Source organism: Balaenoptera musculus, chromosome 2 (genome assembly GCF_009873245.2).
Source record: "Balaenoptera musculus isolate JJ_BM4_2016_0621 chromosome 2, mBalMus1.pri.v3, whole genome shotgun sequence".
NCBI lineage: Eukaryota > Metazoa > Chordata > Mammalia > Artiodactyla > Balaenopteridae > Balaenoptera > Balaenoptera musculus.
The window spans coordinates 89,400,868-89,426,698 of NC_045786.1; the positions used below are offsets into that span (position 1 = coordinate 89,400,868).

The 25,831-nt window shown below is 49.1% G+C and overlaps 1 protein-coding gene across 1 annotated transcript; it reads left to right on the plus strand.

Moving 5' to 3' along the window:
- Positions 1 to 884: 884 nt before the first annotated feature.
- TGM5 (transglutaminase 5) lies at positions 885 to 25,596 on the plus strand. The gene is given in 14 exon segments (XM_036842009.1): positions 885 to 963; positions 1,632 to 1,883; positions 2,000 to 2,245; positions 5,139 to 5,202; positions 5,204 to 5,255; positions 8,466 to 8,594; positions 9,175 to 9,352; positions 18,876 to 19,014; positions 19,662 to 19,755; positions 19,859 to 20,108; positions 22,558 to 22,920; positions 23,439 to 23,599; positions 24,820 to 24,953; positions 25,115 to 25,596. Coding segments are annotated over 14 exon segments (2,295 nt in total). The 3' UTR covers positions 25,269 to 25,596.
- Positions 25,597 to 25,831: the final 235 nt, after the last annotated feature.

Consider the following 25,831-nt stretch of genomic DNA (forward strand, 5'->3'; position numbering starts at 1 on the left):
GCTATACCACATTTCATTCATCCATTAAGAAGGTGATGGACATTTGGATTGTTTACACTTTTTGGCTATTATGTATAATGCAGTCAACATTCATGAACAGGTTTTGTGTGAACATACATTTTTCATCTCTTGGGTATATACCTAGGAATTACTAAGTCATATAGTAACTCAATGTTTAACATTTTGAGGACTGTTTTTCAAAGTGGAAGTGCCATTTTACAATCCCACCAGCAATGCATGAGGGTTCCAATTTCTCCACATCCCCACCAACACGTATTATCTGTCTTTCTTATTATAGCTCTCCTAGTGGATGTGAAGTGGTATCTCATTTGCATTCCCCTAATGATTAATTACGTTGAGCATCTTTTGTGTTTATTGGCCTTTTGCGTATCTTCTTTGGAGAAATGCTTACTCAGATCAGTTGCCCATTTTTTATTTGAGTTTTTTTTTTTTAATTGTTGAGTTATACAAATTCTTTATAGTGAAGGAGCATTTTGAGTTGTGGCTCTTATAGGATCAAAATACACGAACAGGCAGGGCTACCATTTGCTTGGGGGTAGATTGGCTGGAGGAGAGGGCCCATGCTGGGAGTGGTGAGAGGTGAGAATGCAAGCATAAGTTAAGGCCAGGTCTGCAGGGTCATGAGTGTCAGATTAAGGAGTGTGCCTTTTGCATGTTGGGCTGTGGGCTTTTAAAGCAAAAGGATGGCCAAATGCATTTGATCATCAGCAAAGGATGATCAAATTATCTTGAGGGAAGATAATCTGGTGATGTGTTAAGGGGTGGGTGATGTGGAGAAGTAGGAAGCAGACCTGATGGAGGCTGTTATAGTCACTTGGAGTGAGGTGAGGAGGTCGGAATTGTGTTAACCTGGAAAGGGACAGATGGATACCACAGACTTTTTAAGGGAAGGAGTGAAGGGAGTTATGACACAAGAGCGGATAGAGACTGAGAAGAAGATGGGTAAGTCAACTGTGATTTAAGGGTTGTGAACCCGGGTGCCTAGGGACCGTGGTAGAACCACGGCCAAACATGGAGAAGTCAGAAGTGGAGCCCTTTGGGGGAGGCATACTTGGAGAACAATGAGGTCAGTCTGTTTTAGCGGAAGCTGCAGAAGGCTGGGAGTGGGCCTTTCTGGGACTGTCCTCAGCATCCCAGCTCCCAGGGCACTGGTCACATATAGCGTTAGTGGTAGTCAGAGAGCCAGCAAATTGCTTCAAGCATAGCAGCTAACCCAGGGACAGTTAACCTGGGACAGCTACCCCAGGGACTTGTTCCCAGATCTAGAGGCTGGTGCAGGGTCAAGTGAAACTGTTAAGTCCAAGAAAGTGGATGCTGGGGTGAATCTGGAGACATGCTAGACTGAAGGGAGCAATCAGACTTGGCCAGACCTACAAGAGGAGTCAAACAGAGGCAGAAAACTATGCACCTCCTTACGGGAGAAGGGGACAGAGGGTCAGAGAAGCAGGGAAGGAAGGGAGGAAAGAAATAAGAAAGAAGCACTTGCACGCCTGGAGCCTCATTTAATCCTCATACCAACCCTGTAAGGCTGGTATCATGGATTCTATTTTACCTACTTGGAAACTGAGGCTCAGAGAGGTTAAGTTTCTTTCCCGAGTTTGCACAACTAGCAAGTGGTGGACAGGACTGGACCAGGCTCCACGACCTTGCTCTTTTGTCTGGCCCTGGCTGTCCTGTCACGGGGCTGGAGGTGGCCCTCATTGACCTCCAAAGCTCCTGGAACAACGTGCAGAACCACACGGAGGAGATCAGCTCTGACCGCCTCCTTGTTCGCCGGGGCCAGGCCTTCAACGTCACCCTGTACTTCAGGAACCGGGCCTGCCAGCCAGGCCTGGACAACATCATCTTCTTGGCTGAGACTGGTAAGGACCCCGGCTGGCTCGCAGGGGCCGTGTGTGTGTGTGTGTGTGTGTGTTGTGGGGGATTTTGGGGGGTGGGAGGTCACCGCAGAGGTCCTCATCTCTGCTTCCCTCCTCAGGACCACTGCCAGACCTGGCCAAGGGGACTCAGGCTGTGTTCAGCCTGGCAGGTCATCGTGGCCCCAGCCCCTGGATCGCCTCACTGGAGACCACTGGGGCCACCTCCCTGGAGGTGAGCCTGTGCACCCCTCCCATGGCGGCCGTGGGTCAGTACATCTTGAAGGTTCACATCGAATCTCTACAGGGGCCTGTCATGGCCTACCAGCTTGGGGAGTTCATCCTGCTCTTCAATCCCTGGTGCTCAGGTAAGGTGGGATGACCGTGTGGGTTCCCTCATCTCTGCCCCTTTGTCAGTGCCATAGACAGCCAGGCTCAAAGATTTCCAGACCCCTTCTCCCTAGCCACCCACAAATCTCCCCAATCCCACGTACTCAGCATCCACTCCCAACCACCAACAAGCAGGGTAGAGAAGCCTTGGTATTTATTTACTTATTCAGAACTTTAAAATGATGAACCAAGTCATCTTTACTTAAAAAGAAAACTATTACAATTAAGTTTGACTACTATTAACAACTACCATCATCATACATTCTAAAGTTAACTTGAGGTTTTTCATTATAAGACCAATAAGTGCGTTCCATTTTAAATTTGTGGAATGAAGTACAGGGTAAAAGGAAGGAAGGAAGGAAGGAAGAAGGAAGGAAGGAAGGAAGGAAGGAAGGGAGGGAGGGAGGGAGGGAGGGAGGAAAGAGAGAGAGAGAAAGGAAAAAAGAAAGAAAAAGAAAGAGAAAGAAGAAAGAAAAGGAGGAGGAAGGAAGGAAAGAAAGGAAGAGAGAAAGAAAGAGAAAGGAAGGAAGGGAGGGAAGAAAGAGAGAGAGAAAGAAAGAGGGAGAGAAAGAAAGAGGGAGAGAAAGAAAGAAAAGAAAGAAAGAAAGAAAGGGAAAGAAAGGAAGGAAGGAAGGAAGAAAGAAAGAAAAGCTCCATTTAAGGTGAAAAGTAAAACCTTATCCCAATCTCCAAGTTCCATCCTCCAGAGGAAATCCTGTTAACATTTTCTTGTGTAGCCTTGCAGAAATGTTCTATATTTTATCAAATATGTATTTATGCATATATGCATGCGTGTGTGATTATACAATATATACCACAGATGGGATTATTTAATACAAAGCATGCTCTACTTGCTTTTTTCATTTAACCATTCAACTTTGGACATATTTTCCTATCAGTACATTCTTTTTAATAGCTACGATTACTCACTGTTTGAACGTACCAAATGTTTCTAATTAGTCCCCTACTTATGGACATTTTGGCTGTTTTCTAGTGTTGTCTTAGACAGACAAAGCTACAGAGAGTGTCCCAGCACCACATGTCCGATAATTCCCAATCCTCTAAATCTGCCTTGGGGCAGGGGTAGCTCCGCAGACGTGCAGACACGGTGTGGGCAGAAGGAAGGGGCGAGCCAGGAGGAGAGAGCAGGAAGAAGGGCAGGGAGGGATGAGAGCAGGGAGTGGGTCTGGTGGGCTTGGGGGCAGAGGCCGACTCAACCAAGCCTTACTTCTGACTTAAAGGACGCCCCCGCTTCCCTTCCTCCCTCTCCCTCTCCCCCAACCTTATCCCCAGGGGGCCTGCTGGGTCGTGCCAGAACCCAGAACCCTCACATCTCTCACCACCTCTCACTGCCCTGTCGCTGAACAGCTCAGAACTCTTACCTATCAGCCTGGTGAAGAGGCACTGCCACTGAATCAAGGAGGACAGCTGTCTGTCTGTCTCTCTGTTCTCCCAGTCTCTGTGTTTCTCTTACACACACACACGCATATCTCCCGGCCTCCAAGACTAGGGGTTTCAGACTTGTACTGAGGGCCCCCCTGAGCTGTGGGGAGGAGAGTGATGCCTGTGGGGCCTTCTCTTTTCAGGCTTGTGCCCCACCCGGGTCCCAGGGAGAACCTATAGGGGCTAGGGATTGGTAGGGGCTGAAGTCAGGATCAGTGGCTCCCCCATCACCACGGCCAAGGTATTGGCTGGGGAGCCCCACACACCCTGTCTCAGGCCACTGCTGGTCCCCACTATGGAGGGGGATGTGCGTGCTCTCAACCATGAACCTGCAGCTCTCACCACACTGGTCCAAAACCTGATAAAATGCATGTCAGCCAGGAGTCCTTCTCCACCAGCGACCCATCCCCCTCAGACTGTGTCTGAGGCTGCCTCTGAGGAAGGGGGGAGGGTACCATCACCTGAGGCTCAGGCAGGGCTTCCAGACAGTTCCAGGACACTGCAATGAGGACATCTGCCCCCACGGCCTTTTGTTTGTTTATTCTTAACTTTAAAGAGAAATTTCTTTTATATCATAAAAGAGACGTGTTCATTCCAGAAAATCTAGAGAACACCAATAGGCAAAAAGAAAAAAAATACTGCTAACATCTTTTAGAAAAGGGTTCAAAATCCTCTGTTCATACACGTATGTTTTTAACAAAAGTCAATTCGTGCCCTACACATTATGTAACCTATTCAAGCTTAATATATCAAACGTAGATTTCTGTCTAAATATACAATTTTGTACCCTTCTATTAATAGTGCACAGAATTCTGTGATGGAGATGATTATTTAACTAGTCCCTAAGGACAGGGCCTTTAGGTTGTTGCCAACTTTTCAGTGTTATAAACAGCACTCAGACGAGCAGCTTAAGTATCTAAATCTTTGCGCACTTTCTAAATACTTTGCTTAGAATAAATTCCTACAGAAGGAATGGTGAGGTCAATGCCAACCCCTAGGTTCCAGCTTTCTCATTTCCGACCAGGATTAGTTGAGTGTAGCAGAAAGAGAAGGGAACATGGACTCACATGGGCTCTGTGTTCAAATTTCACTCTACTTATGTGTGGTTTGGGCAAGTTACTTATCACTCTGAGCCTGTTTCCTCAACCTTGAAATGGGGCTAGGAAGTAAATGTGCTCTGTAAACCAAGAAATTCCACCAAAGGTAATTTTTACTTCTACCCCATGTTCCTATTGAGCCTGTCGCTGGTGTTGATGGGGGGGTAGGGGTTTGGGCCTCCCCAAGACACCTCACTCATGCCCCTCTTGGAGTCAGCGGGTTCCCTCCCCAGAGCTCCGTTTCCATGGCCCTGGGCCTTCTGGGGGTGGGAATGGAACAGGAAGGGTGGCATGACTTTTCTGCTTTGTGTTCTCCCACTTTGATTCCCAGGAGACGCTGTCTACTTGGACAGTGAACCCCAGAGGCAGGAGTATGTCGTGAATGATTACGGCTTCCTACCAAGGGAACAAGAACTGGATCTGTCCCCGCCCCTGGAACTATGGACAGGTGAGTCTCAGCCCTGTTCATGGCCCATCCAGGCCCTGGGCTCCTAGGGAGAGGGGAGCAGGAGCAGATGGGAGGGTGCCCTTCATGCATGCTTCACCCAGAACTGCTGACAAGTGGGAACTAAATGGCACCAGGAAGGTATGAGACATGACCCCACACCTTGCTGGGAGCTAGGGGAGCAGCCAAAGAAAGTTGGAAGGTGTTCTTTGCTGATCACGTCTGATTTGGACAACAGGATTTAAGGGGGAAGGACAGCTGAAGGCACCCACTCAGGAATTCCACTAAGTAAGAGGGTGAGGATGAAGGGACAACAGTGACAATGGCCATGATGGCGCCTGGTTTTTTGTTTGTTAACTGTGTTTCCAGCGGGGGCCCAGCTGCCACGCTTACTTAATCCTCACAACCCCAGGCGACAGACCCTAGGATCAGTTCTGTCGCACTGAGGAAAACTTGTCCCCTGAACATCTCATCCAAAAGCACAGCTGATGAGCAGTGGTGACGTCTCCCTCCCTATTACTATTTATTCTTCGGTTATTTGCTTTTGAAAAAAAGTTTATTTATTTATTTGGCTGCGCAGGGTCTTAGTTGTGGCACACAGGATCTTTAGTCGCAGCATGTGGGATCTAGTTCCCTGACCAGGGATTGAACCCGGGTCCCCTGCATTGGGAGCGTGGAGTCTTAGCCACTGGACCGCCAGGGAAGTCCCTAGTTATTTGCTTTGATTACGTATCTTTTTTATTATAAAAGTAATACAGGGACTTCCCTGGCGGTCCAGTGGCTAAGAGTCCATGCTTCCACTGCAGGGGGCATGGGTTCCATCCCTGGTCAGGGAAATAAGATCCCACATGCCACGGGGCACAGCCAAAAAAATTTAAAAAGTAATACATATTCTTTTCCCTTATAGTTATTACAAAATATTGAGTATAGTTCCCTGTGCTATATAGTAGGTCCTTTTTGGTTATCTATTTTATATATAGCAGTGTGTATATATTAATCCCAAGCTCCTAATTTATAACCTATAAGGGAAAAGAATCTGAAAAAGAATATATATATATAACTGAATCACTGTGCTGTACACCTGAAATTAACATAACATTGTAAACCAACTATACTTCAATAAAAAAATAAAATTGGTATAAAATTTTTAAGAAGTAATACATAATTGCTTTAAAAACTTTATAGAGAAACATTACAAAAATAGGTGCCTAGAATATGAAGGTCTTTCTAAGCACTGTCACCAGCAAAATGTATGTTCCTCTACATTTTGTTTTCTATGCATATTCTAAAACATGCGATTTTATTTGTAAAAATAGCATCGGATTAATTGCAATGCTCTGCAACCCCTGCGTTTCTGAAAGCCTGCCTCTCACTGAAAGCTCAGCGGACAGCAGGTGCTCCAGGAAGCCCAGTGCCAGGCCAGGGAAAGGGTTCTTAAGGCTGAGCCCCAGCACCAAAACACTCTCGGGGTAGCAGGGGAGAGGGCCAGCTCTGGCTGCTCAGAAGGGCTGTTGGCTGGAAAATCCTGAGGCGGGGCTTGTAGAGCTTGTATCGGTTTGATATGGGTCCCTCTCCTGGACTTGCCCAAATAGAACTCCAGCACATGTAGCATCAGGCCTAGCCTCGGCCCCTGGGGTGGCTATAGTCAAGAGGAGACATGGCAGCCTCAACTGGTCCCAACTGACATCCCCAACTCCTCACCCAGCATGGGCAGATGGGGATCCTGGAGAGCCCCTGGACAGGAGTTGGCTGTCATCTGTGAGAAACAGAAGTGAGGAGTTGATACCTTCTGAGCCCTGGGTTTTCTCTCTCTCTCTCTTCTTCAGTAAACGTATATTGAATGCCTGCTCAGTGCTAGGCAAGGGACTGGGTGCTAGAAGCATGAAAATGAATGAAACACTGTCCCTGAGCCCACAGTAAAGTGGGGACTTGGTCACACAAGCAGGTCGCTTATTACGCAGTGGGGTGTGTAAAGATTGAGCGCCAGGCAGAGGGTGTTCTGGGAGCCTGGAGGAAGAGCACTCGCTTGGGCATGGGGGTGCCGGGGAAGCTTCCTGGGAGAGGGGGTGCTTGAACTGAGTTAGCCAAGTGAAGGAAGGGGGAAAATATCCCAGTCAGACGGAAGCATGGGCAAAGACACAAAGGTGAGAAAGGGTCTGGCCTGCTGCAGGGGTTACAAGGAATCTGGTGTTGCTGGAGCAAAAAACGGTGAGACGGCGGGGGTTACTGAGACATGAGGCTGGCGAGGCAGAAGGGGGCCAGATCAGGGAGGATCTTATGCACCTTGCAGAGGAGGTTACAGCTTTGATCCTGTAGGCCACAGGAGCCGCCGTTGAACATTTTAAAGCAGAAAAGGGAGCCGATCAAACTGTCCCCTGGGGAAGATGGATCAGAGAAGCCTCCGAATCCTGGTTATTGCCCAGTGTTCCATGGGAATAAATGGAACACTGTCACTTACTCTCATTCAACAAAGATGCACAGAGTCACGACTATGTGCTGGGCACTGTGCCAGGTCTGGGGGTAGAGTTGTGAGAACAACGGGAGAGAAACACGCATACAGTCAGGCAGGGAGGACAGACCTTGGCTACCGCATTGTAACTGAGTCTGATGAGTAAGAGATGTGGCCAGGGCCGTGGAGAAAAACCAGGCTCTGGCTCACGGCAAGCCTCAGAGGAAGTGGCGTTCATGACAAGCCTGAAGGATACGGAGTCAGCCTGCCTTCGGTAAAAATTTTCCATAACTCACATGCTATTAGTCAATCCAAAGCCCCACTGGATCACAGGTGCCGTGGCAAGTCGGGGCCATCACCTCAGCACTCGCTGCCAGTGATGAGCTGGGTCAGCAGGTGCGGGTGGAAGATGAGGCAACGTGGCTTTAGCAAGAACATCCCAGGAGCTCCGTGAGTGTGGGATTAAAGGGGAGAAGAGGGAGAAACATGTTTCAGCCAGTCAGACTCATTGGGAAAAACTACAGGAATTTAACAGGCAGGACCTACAAACTGGGTGAGTTGTGACCCCAGAGCTTTGAGACCCTGTACCTGTCCCAGAGGCAGGGCAGTCCATGGCTGTGCGGCTAGACACAGTTTCCTTCCAAACGGGCTTGTATTCCACAAACGCACTCCATTGGAGAGCTGGGCGGGGTGGGTCATGCATTTCTTTTCATATCACGTGCGCCAAGTCTGGACACCTTGCCTCTCTGCATCTCCTCTCGCAGTTTGAAGAGAATATCATAGACATCTGCCTGGAGCTGCTAGACAAGAGCCTGAACTTCCAGATCGACCCAGCCACAGACTACGCCCTGCGAGGCAGCCCCGTCCACGTCAGCAGAGTGGTGTGTCCCATGGTGAGGCTGGGTCTCGTTCTGCCCACCCAGGGCGTGTCCAGGGAGGGCAGAAACTGTGCAGGGGAGCCCTGCCCACTCACGGTTGCCCCTGCAGTGAGGGAATGAAGAGTCGAGAGGCAGAGGCCCTCCAGCAAAGCCATTTTTGATGAGACTGATGAAAGAATGTGGGTAACAGGTTTTCTCAACTGAGTTCTGAAAGAGCTGGGTGTGGGCCATCACCTTCATTAATTCCAAATTGCATTTTTTGGGAAAGACTAAGTGTAGCTCTGGTTTGGGAAATGGTCTCGTTGTTTCTAAATTTCTGCTCTTAGAGCCAAGCTCTGGCTTTGCAGGGATGGGGGATGGAGGGGTTAAGAGGGTGGGTAGAAACAGAATAATAAACTAATTAACAGTGGTAGACAAGCCAGAATACCTGGCTTCCCACCTCATCCCTTCCCCAGCAGGTCTGGAAGCTCCCAGGTAAAATGAGATCAAAGTCTCCTGCAACTCAGGCCCAGGGTCCTTGCAAAGGCGACCCACACCTCACATCTCGTTGAGGAAAAGGCGGCTTCTAATGCTTCTACATATGGCTTCTCTTCAGATCAACAGCAACGATGACCGTGGGGTGCTCAGTGGAGACTGGAGCGAGAATTACCCAGACGGCATCAGCCCCGTGGAGTGGACGGGCAGCGTGGCCGTCCTAAAGCAGTGGCATGCCACAGGCTGCCAGCCAGTGTGCTACGGGCAGTGCTGGGTCTTTGCCGCTGTCATGTGCACGGGTAGGGAGTGGAAAGGGCCCCATGGAAAGACAAAAAATACAATGGCTCATGTCGCAACCCTCTGAACCATTCTTGTCCCAGAAATCTCACACAGTTCCCACCAAGGGACATTTGCAAGGAAGCAAAACGTCTCATCAGTGACCTCAGGGCTTCACATATCTGAGCTCATTTCAGAGGGTGGTTCTGAGGTGGAAACCACACACTTCTCGGAACCCGGCGCCCTTCCCTTCTTCTGAACTTGGACAACCTAACAGAATCCTCTTAAGAGCCTGGCTGGGAATTGTCCAGGTCCAAGACAGGAATGAGGTGAGAGGCCAAGTAATTAGAAAACTTACAAACTGATTAGTGTCCTTTCTGAGCACAGAGAATGGGCTTGATGAAGATGCATACATGGGAGGGAAAGGTGTGTCTGAACAGGGGTATGGGCCACGGGGCCAGAGCTAGATGGCAGACGAAGAACAATGACCTTGAATCTAGAGTTGTCACATGTTCAGAGGGCCTGGAAGCCTGATTCAGCCCAGGGAGTTAGGGGAAGGGGGACCAAAAGAGATCAGCTTTTCAGATAGGGAGTGAATGCTACATTAGTAGAAGAAAAGCTTGAAAATTGGTACTGGGAAAGAGGGCAACTGGAAATTGGTTTGCTGGTGGCAAGAGGAGCAAGCAGAAGGAAGGGGAGGAGACTGATGAGGGAGGGAACACCTGGAAATGCGTTATATACTGGAGGTAGCAAGAGGAGGCTTTCTGCTTCACTCAGGGCCACACTTGCTCCTGGTCCTCACCCTGCCCCCAGGCCTAGGCCGGCTCTCCGCCTTCTGGCAGGTGTATCTATGTACCTGACTTGGGCCACAGTCAGGAAGTTATTCTTGTTGGCTGGGCAAAGAGGCCAAGTATGGCTTTTCCCCACAAGACTCTCTAGTCTAATCCAGGGAAGCCAGATGTGCCCACAACTTGGTGTTTATTGAGGGATCAGGCCTTTTGTGTAGAAATTTCCTGTATGCAAAGGCTGGTGCAGTGTGCGTGTGTGTGTGTGCATGCACGCGCGCTGGACCCATCTCCAGGCTCTCGCAGGAAGCTCTATGGAGCTCCAGGCTGCTAAGAAGCAGGTGCCAGCCCCTGTCCACGGGCACCAGGAGGTTTCTGTCAGGACCCACACAGGATGACTTCATATGGTTGGCGAGGAGGAGCTACTCCTCTGCAGCCGCACAGCCCCATCTGGAGTTGGATGCCTTGATTGCCTAGGGGTAAGAAACCAGGAATTCGACAGCTTTGATGCCCAGAGTCACAGACATTTGGGTGAACTGGGATGTTTGAGTCATCCAGGGATCAGGCATAAGACTGAAGGCAGAGAGTGGATCAATCTTGTATATGATAGAGAGGGAGCCTTCCTGGGCCTGGAAGAGCCGAGAGTCTAATGGGCCAGGTGCGTGTGTGTAGAAGGAGAGGGTCAGGGGTTCGGGTGTGGTTGTCTGGAACTGGTTGGTGAGAGAGATGGAGCCAGTGAATGGAGATTATGCTATGAGAGCAGACCAATTAAAATGTTTATGAGAATCACGGCGCTTTAGTGACCTAGGAAGCAAAGGGTTGGGCAAAGTGGGTCAAACGTGGCCCGGTCCACCTACAGCTCAATGAATACCAGCCTTCCCCAACAGGGCCACAATGTTGTACATTAATAAATATGTCTATCAGTTTGGAAAACTCATTTATTCATCCAACAACACACACTGAGTCCTTATGTTAGGCACGGTGCTTCTAATAATCTTGGTTATAAAGATGGGTAAGACCCAGCCTCAAACCTCCACTAAAAGTCAAGGATTTAGTCAAACTCCTTAACCCAATACAGTTGCCAAAGCATGTTGTTAAAAATTATTATTATTGTTATTCTTTAACAATCACAATAGCTGACGCTTACTGGGGACTTCCTTGGTGCCAGGCATTGTGCTAAAACTTTGACAGCCTAGAGTAATGGTGAAGCTTGGGTTCAAATACCAGCACTACCATTAATTGTCTGAGTAACCTTGGGCAAGTCATTTAACTTGTACCTCAGTCTCCTCAGACATATGATGGGGAAATTAATAGTACCTACCTCGTCGGGTTATTGAAAGGATTGACTGAGTTCATACATGGAGAGTGCTTAGAATAATGCCTGGCTACAGTGAGAATTCAGTAAGTTCTAACTAGGATCACCTTGTTTGATTCCCCAGATGAGCTTTAGAGGTAGGTTCTATCATTATCTCCATTTTACAGATGAGGAAATTGAGTGGCAGAGCTAGTCTCACATCCAGGTCTGGCTGGCTGTAACCACTAGACTATACTGCTACATGAACGATGCTAGCAGCTGCCATTTAGCCAGCATCCCCTGTGCTTAAGGCACATGCTGGGTACTTTACAATGCTCACAACCATCTGCAAAGTAGATATCATTAATTACATTTTACAGATGAGAAAACTGAGGCCTATGGTGACCACGTGACTCTAGTCTGACTCAGAAGTGCATTCTCCCCTCTGCAGCTCTTCCTCCCTGTATGACCTGTTTTAATAACATCAGCATATTGACTTCAACTTCCTAAAGAAAAATCACAAAAAGGAGATTTTCCATGCATCAAAGATACGATTATAATTTTTTGGACAGATGTTTCCTTGACATCAATTTACTTGGCTGTTACTTTGGGAATTTCAGAGAAATCCCTGACCTACCCTCCTTCCAGCGCTCATGTCTGACTGCTCCATAGGTCTCTCTCAGTCATTAGGCTTTTCCTGTCCTGGCCGTCCACTCCTTGTGACAAGGTCAGACCCCTCAGCCCTGAGGTCTATGAAGTAGCCTGGATGCCTTGCTCTGTAACAAGGGAACAGAAGGGACAGTGATGTTCTGTTGCCTGAAAATTCTCCCCAAAACCAGGCATCAAAAAGCCACCTATTGTGGGCTTCCCTGGTGGCACAGTGGTTGAGAATCTGCCTGCCAATGCAGGGGACACGGGTTCGAGGCCTGGTCTGGGAAGATCCCACATGCCGCGGAGCAACTGGGCCCGTGAGCCACAACTACTGAGCCTGCGCGTCTGGAGCCTGTGCTCCGCAACAAGAGAGGCCGCGACAGTGAGAGGCCCGCGCACCGCGATGAAGAGTGGCCCCGTCTTGCCGCAACTAGAGAAAGCCCTCTCACAGAAACAAAGACCCAACACACCCAAAAAATAACTAACTAAATAAATTAATTAAAAAAAAAAAGCCGCCTATTGTACTATATGATTCCATATATGTGAAATGCCCAGAATAGGCCAATTTATACAGACAGAGAGTGGATTCGTAGTTGCCTAGGGCTGGGGGGACGGGAGAATGGGAAGTGACTGCTAGCGGGCATGGAGTGTCTTTCTGAGGTGATGAAATGGTCTGGGATTAGACAGTGGAGATTGTTACACAACCTGTGAATATATTACACACCACTGAATTGTACACTTTAAAAGGGTAAATTTTGGGGCTTCCCTGGTGGCGCAGTGGTTGAGAATCTGCCTGCTAATGCAGGGGACACGGGTTCGTGCCCTGGTCTGGGAAGATCCCACATGCCGCGGAGCAACTAGGCCCGTGAGCCACAATTACTGAGCCTGCGCGTCTGGAGCCTGTGCTCCGCAACAAGAGGCCGCGACAGTGAGAGACCCGCGCACCGCGATGATGAGTGGTCCCCGCTTGCCGCAACTAGAGAAAGCCCTCGCACAGAAACGAAGACCCAACACACCCAAAAAATAACTAAATAAATAAATTAATTTTAAAAAAAGCCACCTATTGTACTATATGATTTCATATATGTGAAATGCCCAGAATAGGCCAATTTATACAGACAGAGAGTGGATTCGTGGTTGCCTAGGGCTGGGGGGACGGGAGAATGGGAAGTGACTGCTAGCGGGCATGGAGTGTCTTTCTGAGGTGATGAAATGGTCTGGGATTAGACAGTGGAGATTGTTACGCAACCTGTGAATATATTACACACCACTGAGTTGTACACTTTAAAAGGGTAAATTTTGTGACATGTGGATTATATCTCAATAAAGTTGTTTGAAAAAGAAAAGCCAGGCGTCCTGGGGATGTGCCTGGTCTGTCCCTGCCCACAGCTGCAGGGGGTGGGGTGGGGGCAGCCGTGACTTGGGCTTGAGGGCTGGGACTCTGAGCAGGCCTACGGGCATCATCCCCTCCTCTGTAAAGTAGGGCCCTGGGCCCAGAGCCCCAGAGGAGGGTGGTGGGAAATAGCCTGGGAGATGAGGAGGCTGTGTGCTTAGGGCACCCAAAACTACCCCATTGTTCTAGTATGTACATCTTTTACATACTGGATTCCCAATGATCTGGCTCGCATGTAGAGTCCTCTGCTTAAAACTATTGTGAACACCCTTGGGTTAGAAGTCATCTAAGATTTCTTCTCACTCAGTTGTATATTGGTCTCTGTGAAGTGTCTCATTATCTTCATTTCAGTACAATAACTCTAGCCCTCATTGTTTTTACTGAGCCCTTCCTTCTCAAAGAAGGAACCTCAGCCAAGGTCCTGGCACATTATTTTGCCTCAGCCTTTGGCTTAAGTATGAATCTACTGTTATTCCCCACTGATTTATGAGACATCAAGGACTGTATGGAATGTTCCTTCGCAGGGTGGTGGGTTAACATGTGGCAAGCACTTGGGAAAATGTCAGGCACATGCTGAGATTGACATGAGTGTTAGCTATTATACAATTAGCCTGATGCTGCCTTTTTTAAAATATAAATTTATTTATTTATTTTATTTATTTTTTGGCTGCATTGGGTCTTTGTTGCCGCACTCAGGCTTTCTCTAGTTGTGGTGAGCGGGGGCTACTCTTCGTTGCACGGGCTTCTCATTGCGGTGGCCTCCTTGTTGTGGAGCACAGGCTCTAGGCACGCGGGTTTCAGTAGTTGTGGCACGTGGGCTCAGTAGTTGTGGCTTGTGGGCTCTAGAGCGCTGGCTCAGTAGTTGTGGTGCACGGGCTTAGTTGCTCCACGGCATGTGGGATCTTCCCGGACCAGGGCTCAAACCTGTGCCCCCTGCATTGGCAGGCGGATTCTTAACCACTGCGCCACCAGGGAAGTCCCAATACTGCTTTTTTTAAATTGAAGTATAGTTGGTTTACAATGTTGTGTTAGTTTCAGGTATAAAGCAAAGTGATTCAGTTATACATATATATATATTCTTTTTCAGATTCTTTTCCCTTATAGATTATTGCAAGATATTGAGTAGAGTTCCCTGTGCTATACCGTAGGTCCTTGTTGGTTATCTATTTTATATATAGTAGTGTGTATCTGTTAATCCCAAACTCCTAATTTATCCCTCTCCCTCCCTTTCCCCTTTGGTAACCATAAGTTTGTTTTCTCTGTCTGTGAGTCTATTTTTGTTTTGTAAATAAGTTCATTTGAACAAGTGCTGAATGGCTGAATGAAGAGACATAGTAATTCATGCCAGGAGTGTGGTGTGGTGTAATATACTTTAGGAACTCTGTAGTCCTTTTCCTGACTCTGAGATCTTGTCCACCTTTGTCCATGTGCAACTGTGTGAATGTGCATGCATGTGTGTGCACACATACAAACACACACGCCCCATAAGGGTTTCTCTTTTACGAGGGACTCAGCTCCCACCGAATTATCCATGAAAGAGTCACGTGAGTGTCATGTCAAACTGAGGCATCGGGACTGACAGTCTGCAGAAGTGAGGTTAAAGAAAACTCACTTCAACATGAATTTAATGAGCACCTACTCTGGGCAGCACTGTGCTAGGAGTGAAGAAACGCAAGAAAAGTATTTGATCTGAGCCCTACTCTAGGGGGATTTGTAATCTGGCTGACAAGATAAGATAAATATATGAGATCATAGAGAGCTTCATGCATTGATAAAATGTGTGGCATTGGTGACTGGAATCAAGTGAGAGCATGGGAAGGGAGATTAGTGTGGCATGGAGTAGTCAGTGAAAACTTCACAGAGGAAGGCACATTGAGAATGAGGCGTTGAAGGCGCATTGAGAATGATGCCTTCCCAGCGTTGCTGGGACGTCTAGTGAAGTTGCAGTGGTGTGGCTTGTAGTTAAAAGCTTGAGGGGTTTTGAGATCAGAGAAATGTGGGTTTAAATCCTGCCCTGGCTCTCCTCTTCCTGCCATGTGACCTCAACCTCTCTAAACTTCAGGTTTTTCCTCTTCAAAGGTGGGATAATCACAGCGCTGTGGAGAGGATTAAGTGTGATTATGCCTGTGCAGTGCTTGGCACCATGCCTGGCACCTATGAGGATGATGATGTCATCGACTGGCAAGGAAGCTTGGAAAGAATGAAAGACAAGCTCGTTTGGGGATGTGCTTAGCGACGGCAAAGTGTCCATGTAGGCTCAAGATTCAAATTCAGGAGTCATGGGCAAAGAGTGAGAGATGAAGCCACAAGACAGGAGGAGCTCTTTGCGGGGGTACAGAGAAAGCAGGACAGAGGGGGCAAAACCCCGTGAAACATGTATGTGCACAACTGTGCAGATCCGAATGCTGTCAGCTCCCTTCGTGTGACACTGAAGCTACAGCCTTGGCCTTCTCCCTATGTAAGAAAGAATTCTTGTCCCTCTGTTGCCTCACTGCGACAGCTGTTGTCCCCTATCCCAGTCCTCTCACAAGGCACGATGAGGAAATGGTGAGAATGGATCAGGGCAAATCCATTACCACTCAAAGCTTATGCTCTACAGACAATCAAGCTTGGTAACCACAGCACAGCACACAGTGACGGTGCTGTGCTGAAGTCAGAAATCACAGAATAGACAAAAGATTCAAGACATTCATTCACCCATCACCCGTAGTGCAAAGATGCACTACGTTTCTGCAATACAGGCCTGCCTTGTATTGTTAATGGTTGTATAATGATAGAGCTGACTATCACACAATCCCTGCCCTCAGGAAGACAGACTCATAAACAAATCATTACACACCATGTACCATGTCTAGTAGAGAACTCAGAGCACCATGAGACCAATGACCTGTGCTCAGGTGGAAAAATGCCCATCCCGCCATGTCTAGCAGGAGTTGACAACGCCACTGGCACTTCATGAATTCATCAATCATGGTGAAGAATGGAGGCTTGCTCCTTGCTCTCCCTGCCCACCCCTCCTTGGCATGTGCTCTTATTACGATAAATGTTATCCACCCTCCTGACTGTAATCTTAACATAAATGTGCCCATGCAATGCTCCTGAGTCACCTGCATGCTCTCGCCTCACTCCTGTCTCATGCTCCTTCAGTGGCAGCTTTTCCCACCTTCACCCTCCCCTCCGAGGTGGTCCTGTGTCACCTCCACCTACAATTCACTGTCAGCTCTGCTCACTCCCTGCCCTCCGTTCCTTGCAGACCTGTGCAGACCTGCCGTTCCAAGGAAGTGCATGCTTCCCCTTTGGGTTTCTCTCCTACCCTTCCTGGGCTGCATCCAGGGATGTGTCCCCACCCCAGCCTGGAAGGGCTTTGTGCCGAAGTATAAGAAGGAGCCTAAACTAAAATCTATAAGCAAATAAATGCTTAGTATAAATAAGTATCTAAACTAAAAATTATAAACATTTTAAAATGACAGTAGTATTTGTGAAGAACCCTTAGAAATACCTGTATTTTTTGACTCAGTCATTTTACCTCTTGGAATCTGTCCCAACGGGGGAAAAGTAGAAACTGATCTACAGAGATGTCCATCACAGTACTATTTACAACAGGGGAAAAATTAGAAACCAAGCAAATGTCTAAAAATAACCTCTGCTGAAGTGAAAGAAAAAAAATACATGAACCCATAAAAATACCAAAAAATGGGAGAGGGGGATTGAAATGCTTTTCTTTATAGAAGAATGGCAGCTAATACAGGTAGAAGAAACGACAGTGTTAGAATATAATCATTTTGGTACCACCAGTGTAATAATTAATTCAGGCAAGGATCATCAAGGATGCTAAAATTACTTGGTGAAAGGTTGTTAGGGAGCAGCATATTTCATGCTAGTGATTGCTTGTTAAATGACAGGGAAAGGATACTTCCATTGGGCATTAATCTGACCTTAATCAAATAGTTAAACTTAGGCCCCCATTAGTAGAACAAATGGACAGCCTGTGCCTTCTGATGTGATTCAGAGGGATTTACACAACATCACCTGTGCAGTATTCTTGTCAAAAATGTTAACTCTGAAATTAACCAAGAAGAATCAATCAGGCAAATCCAGAATATGGGGCCTTCTACTAATCAAGTGACCTAAATTATTAAAAGACTGTTCTAGATGAAAGGAGATTCTTTTGGTTTAAAAGGAACTGGAAAGATATAACCAAATGCAATGCATGTACTCTGATTGGATTCTGGACAGGGGGGCAAAAAACAGATATAAAAGACATTTGGGAAAATACGAAGATGGATTTTATACTATTAAATCCATGTTAAATTTCTTGACTTTGTAAAAAAAATTAACCTCTGCTAGAAATCTTGCTTTTGGAAAAGATTTGATGACATGGAAAAACGGGTGGGTTGTATAATAAGGGGAAAATACTAGAATGCTGAGCTGTGTGCACCTGTGGGAGGTGGGCTCAGAACTGGCGACAAGCTTAGCAGTGAAACCAGGATTTGAGTGGTAGCTCTGCCACTTCCTAGCTGTGTGGCTTTAGTCAAGGTAGCAAACTTTTCTTAGCCTCTGATTCTTCATCTGTAAAACAGGGGTGATTAACAGCAGCTTCCGTGTACTGCTGTCCTGAGCACAGTACATGTGAAACATTTAGCATCATGCCTGGCTGGCAGACACTTGTTATCATTATCATTATTGTTGAATTAGGTGGACTGTTACCATTGGACTTGAGGGGATGGGGATCCCCAGGGGATTGGTGGTGGGATGGGCTGGGGGATATTGCTATTCTTAAAAGAGTGCAGAATCACAAAAAATATGGCAGAGGGCAAAGAAAAGAAGCTGGTTGGCAAAGGAAAGGGATGGCCCCTCAGGAATAAAGACAACATTCTACCTCCTTTCAAGAATTTCTCCATTAGGTACAGACCCTCACTTTCCTAGGCTTTTGTTACAGTTTCCTTCCCTTCCTGGCTGGATCTGTAATACTTTCCTCAATAAGCTTCCAAGACAGTACACCCATAGAGAAGGGGGAATCCAAGCAGCAGAACTCTTTGCCTAAGAATCTGATGGTCTTACTCCTTACCACAGGAGTGAAAAAAATTCCACAGTTTGGTTTGAAGATAGAGATTTATGGCCAGGAGAGAAGTGAGGCAAGTCAAGCTGCTGAGTCTTGCCAAAGGAGGCCTTTGGGGCAGGGGAACCCAACACTTGCTTGACCCTCTATTGGCCCTGGCAGTGTTTGTCTGAGCAACCAGCTGCCTAACCTTCGTGTGGAGCCCCAGGGAGAGGAGCTCAGGAAGGTGGGGAGGGAAGTTGGAAGTGTCACCAAGCCAGTGCCCCAGACAGCTCCTGCCTGCCAAATGCGTGATTTCCCTGAGCCTAGGGCGCTAAGTCCAGGAATCCACAGCCCACAGGAGATTTTTCTGTCCTTTCTACAGTGATGAGGTGCCTGGGGATCTCCACCTGAGTAATCACCAACGTTGACTCTGGCCACGACACAGACGGAAACCTGATCATAGGTGAGTATTATGACAACACAGGCAGGATTTTGGAGAGTAAGAAGGAGGACAGTGTCTGGTGAGAAACACCTTGTCTTTCTAGGGCAAACCCTACCAGCAAGAAGCAGGGTAGGACGGTACCTACGAGCCTGCTGCCCTCTCATGCCTCACCCCCATTTTCACCAGCCCCAGGGCTTGCTAGCCCCAACCTGAAGGCTGGGAGGCAGCTGAACACAAATAGGACGATTTTCTGAGTCTAGAATTGTCACATCACAAGAGCTCTCTACCCTGGGGGAGTTTTCCCCTTTGTCACCTCCTTCATTTAATACTCAGCCTGTGGCTCTGACCACAGGAGGGCCTGAAGTCTCACCTCTGGACACAAAAAAACCTCTGCCTCTGTGACTGCTTCTGTGAGTCAGCAGCACATACAGGAAAGGGCTACAAGGGTCTCTTTGAGAGAGAGTGAAGGGTTTTTAACTTCCGTCGGCTCTGGAAACCTTCACTCTTATTTACAAACAGAGGAAAGCTCTTTTCCGGGCAAGCTGAGGCTCACAGGAGGAAGAGCGGTCACCTGTCACCCACGGAGGGGTGCAGGCCTGCGGTGTCCTGTCTTTCTATCCAGCCGTCCATCACTCATCGCCCCCTGCCTTGCTCCAGAAAGAACTTGAGCATCACTAACTCTCCCTCAGCTTCATCTGACACCCACTCCTCTGGCTTCTCCCTCAGGAATTTCCACGTCTGCAATGAGTGCTGGATGGCCTGGAATGACCTCCCTCCCGGATACGGAGGCTGGCAGGTGCTGGACACCACACCTCAGGAATGAGCAACAGTGAGGCTCCTGGGAGGACAGGCAGAGCCCACTCCCACAGAAACAGACCCGCCCCACCCGGCCCTGCAGCCGCAGCCCACTGAGGCCCCCCTGTTCCCCTTTAGGCCTCTACTGCTGCGGCCCTGCCTCCGTCAGAGCCATCAGAGAAGGAGAGGTGGATCTGAACCATGACCCAGCCTTCACCTTCTCCATGGTAAATGCTGACTGCATGGCCTGGCTGGTCGTTGGAGGGAAGGAGCAGAAACTTCACCTGGATGCCAATTCTGTTGGCAATTTTATCAGCACCAAGAGCATCCAGAGTGATGAGCGGGATGACGTCACGGAAAACTGCGAGTACGGAGAAGGTATGAGCAAGCCCTGTGGGCACCTTCCCCACTACCCCAGGGAACCTCTCTGCCAGCTGGGGCAGCCCTCTGGGGTGTGGATGGGCAGGACCCAGGCCCACTGTCTCCTCAGCCCTTGAGTTTTAAGGTCCCAGTTGGGGTGTCCTCACTGCCTCACTTCCTCATGCCCATCACCACCCCACTCCCCACAGGCCAGTGAGCACCCTCCAAGATGGTCACATTGATTGCAGGGCCATTGACAGGCATCCCGTCAACAGTATAGGAATTCCTTGCCCCTGCCTTCCCGAAAAATCAGCCTCCCACTGAAGATGGCAGGGGATTGAGCAAACTCTCTCCTATTAATTTGATTAATTTCATTTAGCTTATTGTTTGATTCATGTTTCATTGGGTGTTTGGAGGACAGGCCAGACCACAGCCAGCACCGAGGCCCCTGTAAGGCCAAATGTTCACTCCTACGTCCACCCTATGCAGAGGATGATTCTGAGATGGGAGCCCTGGCAGGGTCTTCTGACCCAAGCCAGCAAGAGCAAGGGGCATCTACATCAGTCAGCTGTGGACTGATTCCTGGAAATTGAGATAAACCACCAGTTTCAACCACCAGGGAGCCAAGCAAAAATACGCAGTCCAAGAGGGCCAGAAGCACGGTGAGGGGCAGGATCCGAGCAGGAGTGATTCATGACTACAGGGGGCGGGGGCGGGGGTACCTGAGGTTCCTGGGAGCACCAGCAAGTGGGTGTCTGTGGTTTGTCCGTGTCGGCCTTTGGGGCCAACACAGAGGAGCTCCAGAGTCTGAGCCTGAGAGACAAGCACTGAACACATCCAAGGGTACTGGCGATCATCCCCTCCACCCCCCGTTCTCTCTGTGGCTGTTTTGGTGGGGGATCCTGAGGACAAGTGGTTTATCACTGAGGAGATTCAAGAACTACTGGAAGGAAGGAGAGTGAGCAAGGGAGACGGGGAAGGGGAGGAAGCCAATGCAGAGCACCTTGTCAGGCCGGTTAGCACTGTGGGCGGCTGGGGCTCAGTCCTGCTGGGGGCCCTGCCAGTGGGGTGGCCTGGGAAAACACAGGACGAAGAATGCTGTTGTCTAACCATGGCCCAAATTAGTTGTTGTTAATCTGAAATCCAAATGAAACCGCCCTGCATTTTTATTTGCTAAATCTGGCAACCCTATCAGAGATTTAGTGTAAAGTGTAGAACAACACCGCAGATTTATCCCACCCACGAGGCAAGGGGCCTAGGCTCTTCATCCACCAACTCCTTTCAGTCAGGGGTTGAGGGCTGCTCCTTGGGGGGCGTAACTTCCCTAGCACTCCTGGCCTGCTCCACGCATGGGCGGAGTCAGCTCTGGTGGCAGAGAAAGCCACAGACAAAGAGCCGCAGGTGCTAGAATGTGAAATTAGGGCACGTGGGCACTGAAACAGCAAGTGCCAAGGGGATGTGAGTGGGGCACTGACAGCATGTGCTACAGAGGTCCACAGGGTTCTGCTGTGAACTTGGGCCAGGGGGCTGGGGGGTGGTTGGAGCTATTTTCCAGTGGGCCTCAGTGTCCTGCTCAGTCAGATGGCATTCTGTCCGCTCCCACTGGACTGGCAGAATCTGGAGGTCGAGTGGCCCACAGATGAGCTAAGTCTGATTCACACTTCTCTGGGCTCACTCTTACTGAAGCCAATGTTGCAAGATCCTCTTCTGCCTGGATCCAGGCTTAGAATGACCCCAGAGCGAGGGGAGAAGGGTGGCCTCAGCCTGGGGAGATTGTGGGGCTGCACTGAGGGGACCAGTAAGTGCTCAGTGCAGGCAGCTGCTGGGATTATTAGGGAAGCACGGATGAGTGTTCGGGCACATCCTGGCCACAGCGCCTGCCCAGGACTGAAGCCTGGGCGCTCTGGAAACTCGGTTTGCCTGAATTGCCTCCTGTTTTTTTTTTTTCACCGTAGCTTCTCAGTTTCTCAGTTTCCAGGAATTAGTCTACAACTGACCAATAATTTGGTCCTGGAGCAGAAAATCACACCATGTCCTGTTGTCTTTAAGAGGTTTATTCCTCTGCATTGTAGCCTTCATCTTTCCCTTGGGGAACGCGGGATAGAGTCCAGCGGTCATGAGCACAGATTTTCACGTCAGACGAATTTGGTTTCCATTTGACTCTGCCCTGTGCAAGTTGTGTGACTTGGGCGAGCGACATGACCTCTCGGAGCCCCATTTTCCTCATCTGTATTTGGAATGATAATAATGATAGTAATACATCTATCTCACAGTTGATATGAAGATGAAAGGTGTAAGAGCTCAGCAGAGTGTGACTCTTGGAAAGACTTGATGACTAGTAGGGAGCCTTTGTTATTGGAAATGAAGGTTTTAACACCCTGGTGGAGCCTTTGCTGAGGGTGTTCAGCCAAGGTTTACCCTCTGGGTCAGCCTGGCCCGCAGCTGGTTCTGTGCTCTGTCCTCCCAGGTTCCCTCCAGGAGAGGCAGGTGTTTCTGAAGGCTCTTCAGAAGCTGAAGCCTGGAAGGTCCCAAGGCTCCCTCCAAACAGAATCACAAACTTCCAGGTTCATGCTGCCAAGGGACAGTCCTAGGAGCCTTGCTACACCTTCCCTTCAGCCCAGTGATGTTGTCCAGGTCTCCCTGAAATTCCAGCTGCTCGACCCACCCGACATGGGCCGGGACATAAGGTTTGTCCTGCTGGCCCTCAACATGCTGCCCCAGTTCAAGGACCTCAAAGTGAACCTGAGTGCCCAGTCTCTGCTGCATGATGGCAGCCCCCTGCCCCCATTCTGGCAGGACACAGCCTTCACCACACTCTCTCCTGAAGAAGGTATGGGCTCTGGGTATGGGCATGGGGACAGTCTGTGAACACAGGTGGCTTATGGAAATGCCAGTGGGGTCAAGCCAGCCAACAAGGGTTTGGGGGCAGACCCCTGTGACACTGGTCTTCCTAGTGTCCCCTCCAGCACAGAGTCTTCCTCCTTCCCTTCCTTCCTTCCCTCTCCCTCCCTTCTCCTCTCCTCCTTCTGTTTCTTTCCTTTACCTCCTCCTTCTTCTCCTCCAATCCTTCCTTTACTACTTCAAGGAATATAGCCTGGGTTAGTGGGGAAAGCCTGAGCTTTGAAGTCATCCAGACCTTGGTTAGAGCCTCAGTGCACCCATTTACCAGCAGAATGACCCTGGGCAAGCCATTTCACCTCTCAGCCCCTCCATCTGAAAACCGAGTACCTACTTTACTGAGGATCATTACAGGTTGGCCCCCTCCTCTCTGTAGAAGCGTCCCCAGATCCACCCAGGCCCAGCTGACTTCCCCAGCGAGTCTCACCTCATCCTGTGTTCTCTACCTAGCAAAGACCTATCCCTGCAAAATCCCCTATTCCCAGTACGGCCAGTACCTGTCTACAGACAAGCTGATCCGCATCAGTGCCCTGGGTGAAGAGAAGAGCAGTCCCGAGAAGACCATGGTGAACAAGATCACCACCTTAGCCTATCCCAGCATCATGATTAATGTAGGCAAGAGCCCTGTGCGTGGCCTGAGGGCTCCTTGGGACCGGCTTGGGCCGGGGGCGGTGGGGGAGCCCCCTGAGAGCTTGCTCAGGAGAGCAGCCCCTCCTGTCCCCTGCCTCTTCTGGGGCCTCCAGGAACCTCCCACCAGGAGCGGGAGGTTTATCTGAACACACTTGGTCTCCATCCTCTTGCACCATGAGAGGCCTTATGGGTGGACCTTGAGCAGCTGCCATGGAGAGGTCGGGGAGAGACCCCTCTGTTGTGCCTCCTCTTGCTGTTGGCCTTCCCCAGGGTCAACATGAGGAAACATGGGCTCAAATGGGAGGGTCCTGAGAGGGGGAAGAGCACTGCCCGAACAAAGGTCAGCTTAGGTTTGATTTGCCATTTCCTGGCTGTGCATCCTTGGACAAGCCCCTGGGCTTCTGCTTCTTGAACTGTCAATGATGGGATTAGACCAGATGGCCTCCAAGGACCCCTCCTTCTCTGACATTCTGGTGGGGAGACTTCACAGGGCCCTTCCTGCCAGTGCTGTCTCCCCAGTGCCAAGTAGCCTCCTGGACCCTGCTGAGTGAGCCTGGGGTGCCCCCTGGTGGGGTGTGTCTGGCAAGCCCAGCCACTGGAGTCTGTTTTAGGGAGGGTTTCCAAAGGTGCCTTCAAGTTTCCTGAGGCTACTTCCTTCTCTCTATGTCCCGAATGATCCATTGCTCTTGACTCACACACTGGTGTGAAAAGAAATCAAGCCAGTTAAGAGGGTAGGAAGGGATGGAGTCAGATTGCAAAAAGAAGAAACAAGCAAAAACTGCCGAAAAATATTCTATCCACTCAAATTATGCATGAGAATCCTTTGGGAGCTCTTGCTTATTTCACACTTGGATGAAATCCTTGGAGCAGAGGAAATATTACTGGAGACTCCCAACTCATCAGACCTTTCCATATGCTGGGTTGAGTAGAAGTATTTTACACAAACATCCATACATGTATAAGTGAAGTAAAAGTTTCATGTAACCATATCTTGTGTGATGTACACTGATATTCTCTTCTATTTCATTTTTTTAAATGTTAATGACAACCCATTAAGTTGTCCATAGTTGGAAAAACACATGCCACGGAAATCCAGCTCTTCAGGAACAGATCTAGGGAACAGTGCCCTCCATACATGCTTGGTGAACGGGGGGGATGAGACTAATTCTCTGCTCCCTCCTCTCTGGATCTCGCTGTTCAGGCTTTAGGAGCAGCCATTGTGAACCGGCCGCTCTCCATACAGGTGATATTTTCAAACCCCCTCTCGGAGCAGGTTGAAGATTGTGCACTGACTGCGGAAGGAAGTGGTCTCTTTAGGAGACAGCAGAGAGTCCTGTGAGTACTGGGAGCGCTCCGCCCTCCCTCCCATCTTATCCTGGGGGTAGCACTGTCCTTTCTGGACACAGGGAAAGGGGAGGCCTGGTTGCTGAGTGGAAAGGGACTGTGGGGTTATGATAATCCTATGGTTTTCTGACATCCTCCTTTCTCTGCTGCAGCATTGGAGTCCTCAAACCCCATCACAGAGCCAGCCTCACTCTGGAGACTGTCCCCTTCAAGAGTGGCCAAAGGCAGATCCAAGCAAATCTGAGGAGCAACAGGCTTAAAGACATCAAGGGTTACAGGAACGTCTATGTAGACTTTGGGTTATAAATTCTGGGACAATGAGCTGGACATGTAGATGTTAAGCTTCAGGGAAAGAGCAAGTTCAAATGCAAGCTGTGCCATTCCCCACCCAAACAGAGGCTTCTCTGGGCTCCGACGTGAGCAGCAGAGGAGATGCTGGCAACGGATAGTCCCCTGGGCCATTTGCACAGCTCCCCAGGACTCTGTTAAGGGCCCAGGGATTCCATGGTGTCCCGTTCAGAATTGTGAGATTGGCCATGCAGTCCAGAATTGTTGGACTTGGCCATGATTTACTGATCCCCAGATGTCCAGAAAAGAAGAAGACTGGCTGAGCAGCTCACTGTCACTTTGTCATTGCAATGGCTACTTCCCTAGTACCAATAAACTTCAGCCCTCATTCTCATCTCTGTGCCCATACAGTCATCACTTCCCTCACAGCAGCTGCCACCTGTTCCCTGGATTCTGGGAGTCTCCTACTGTTTTACTACCTGAGCCCACTCACTCATTTAAGAAACATTTACTGAGTGCCTGGTATGTGCCAGGCACTGTTCTGAGTGTACAGGATGAAGTGGTAAATAAAGCAAAGTCCC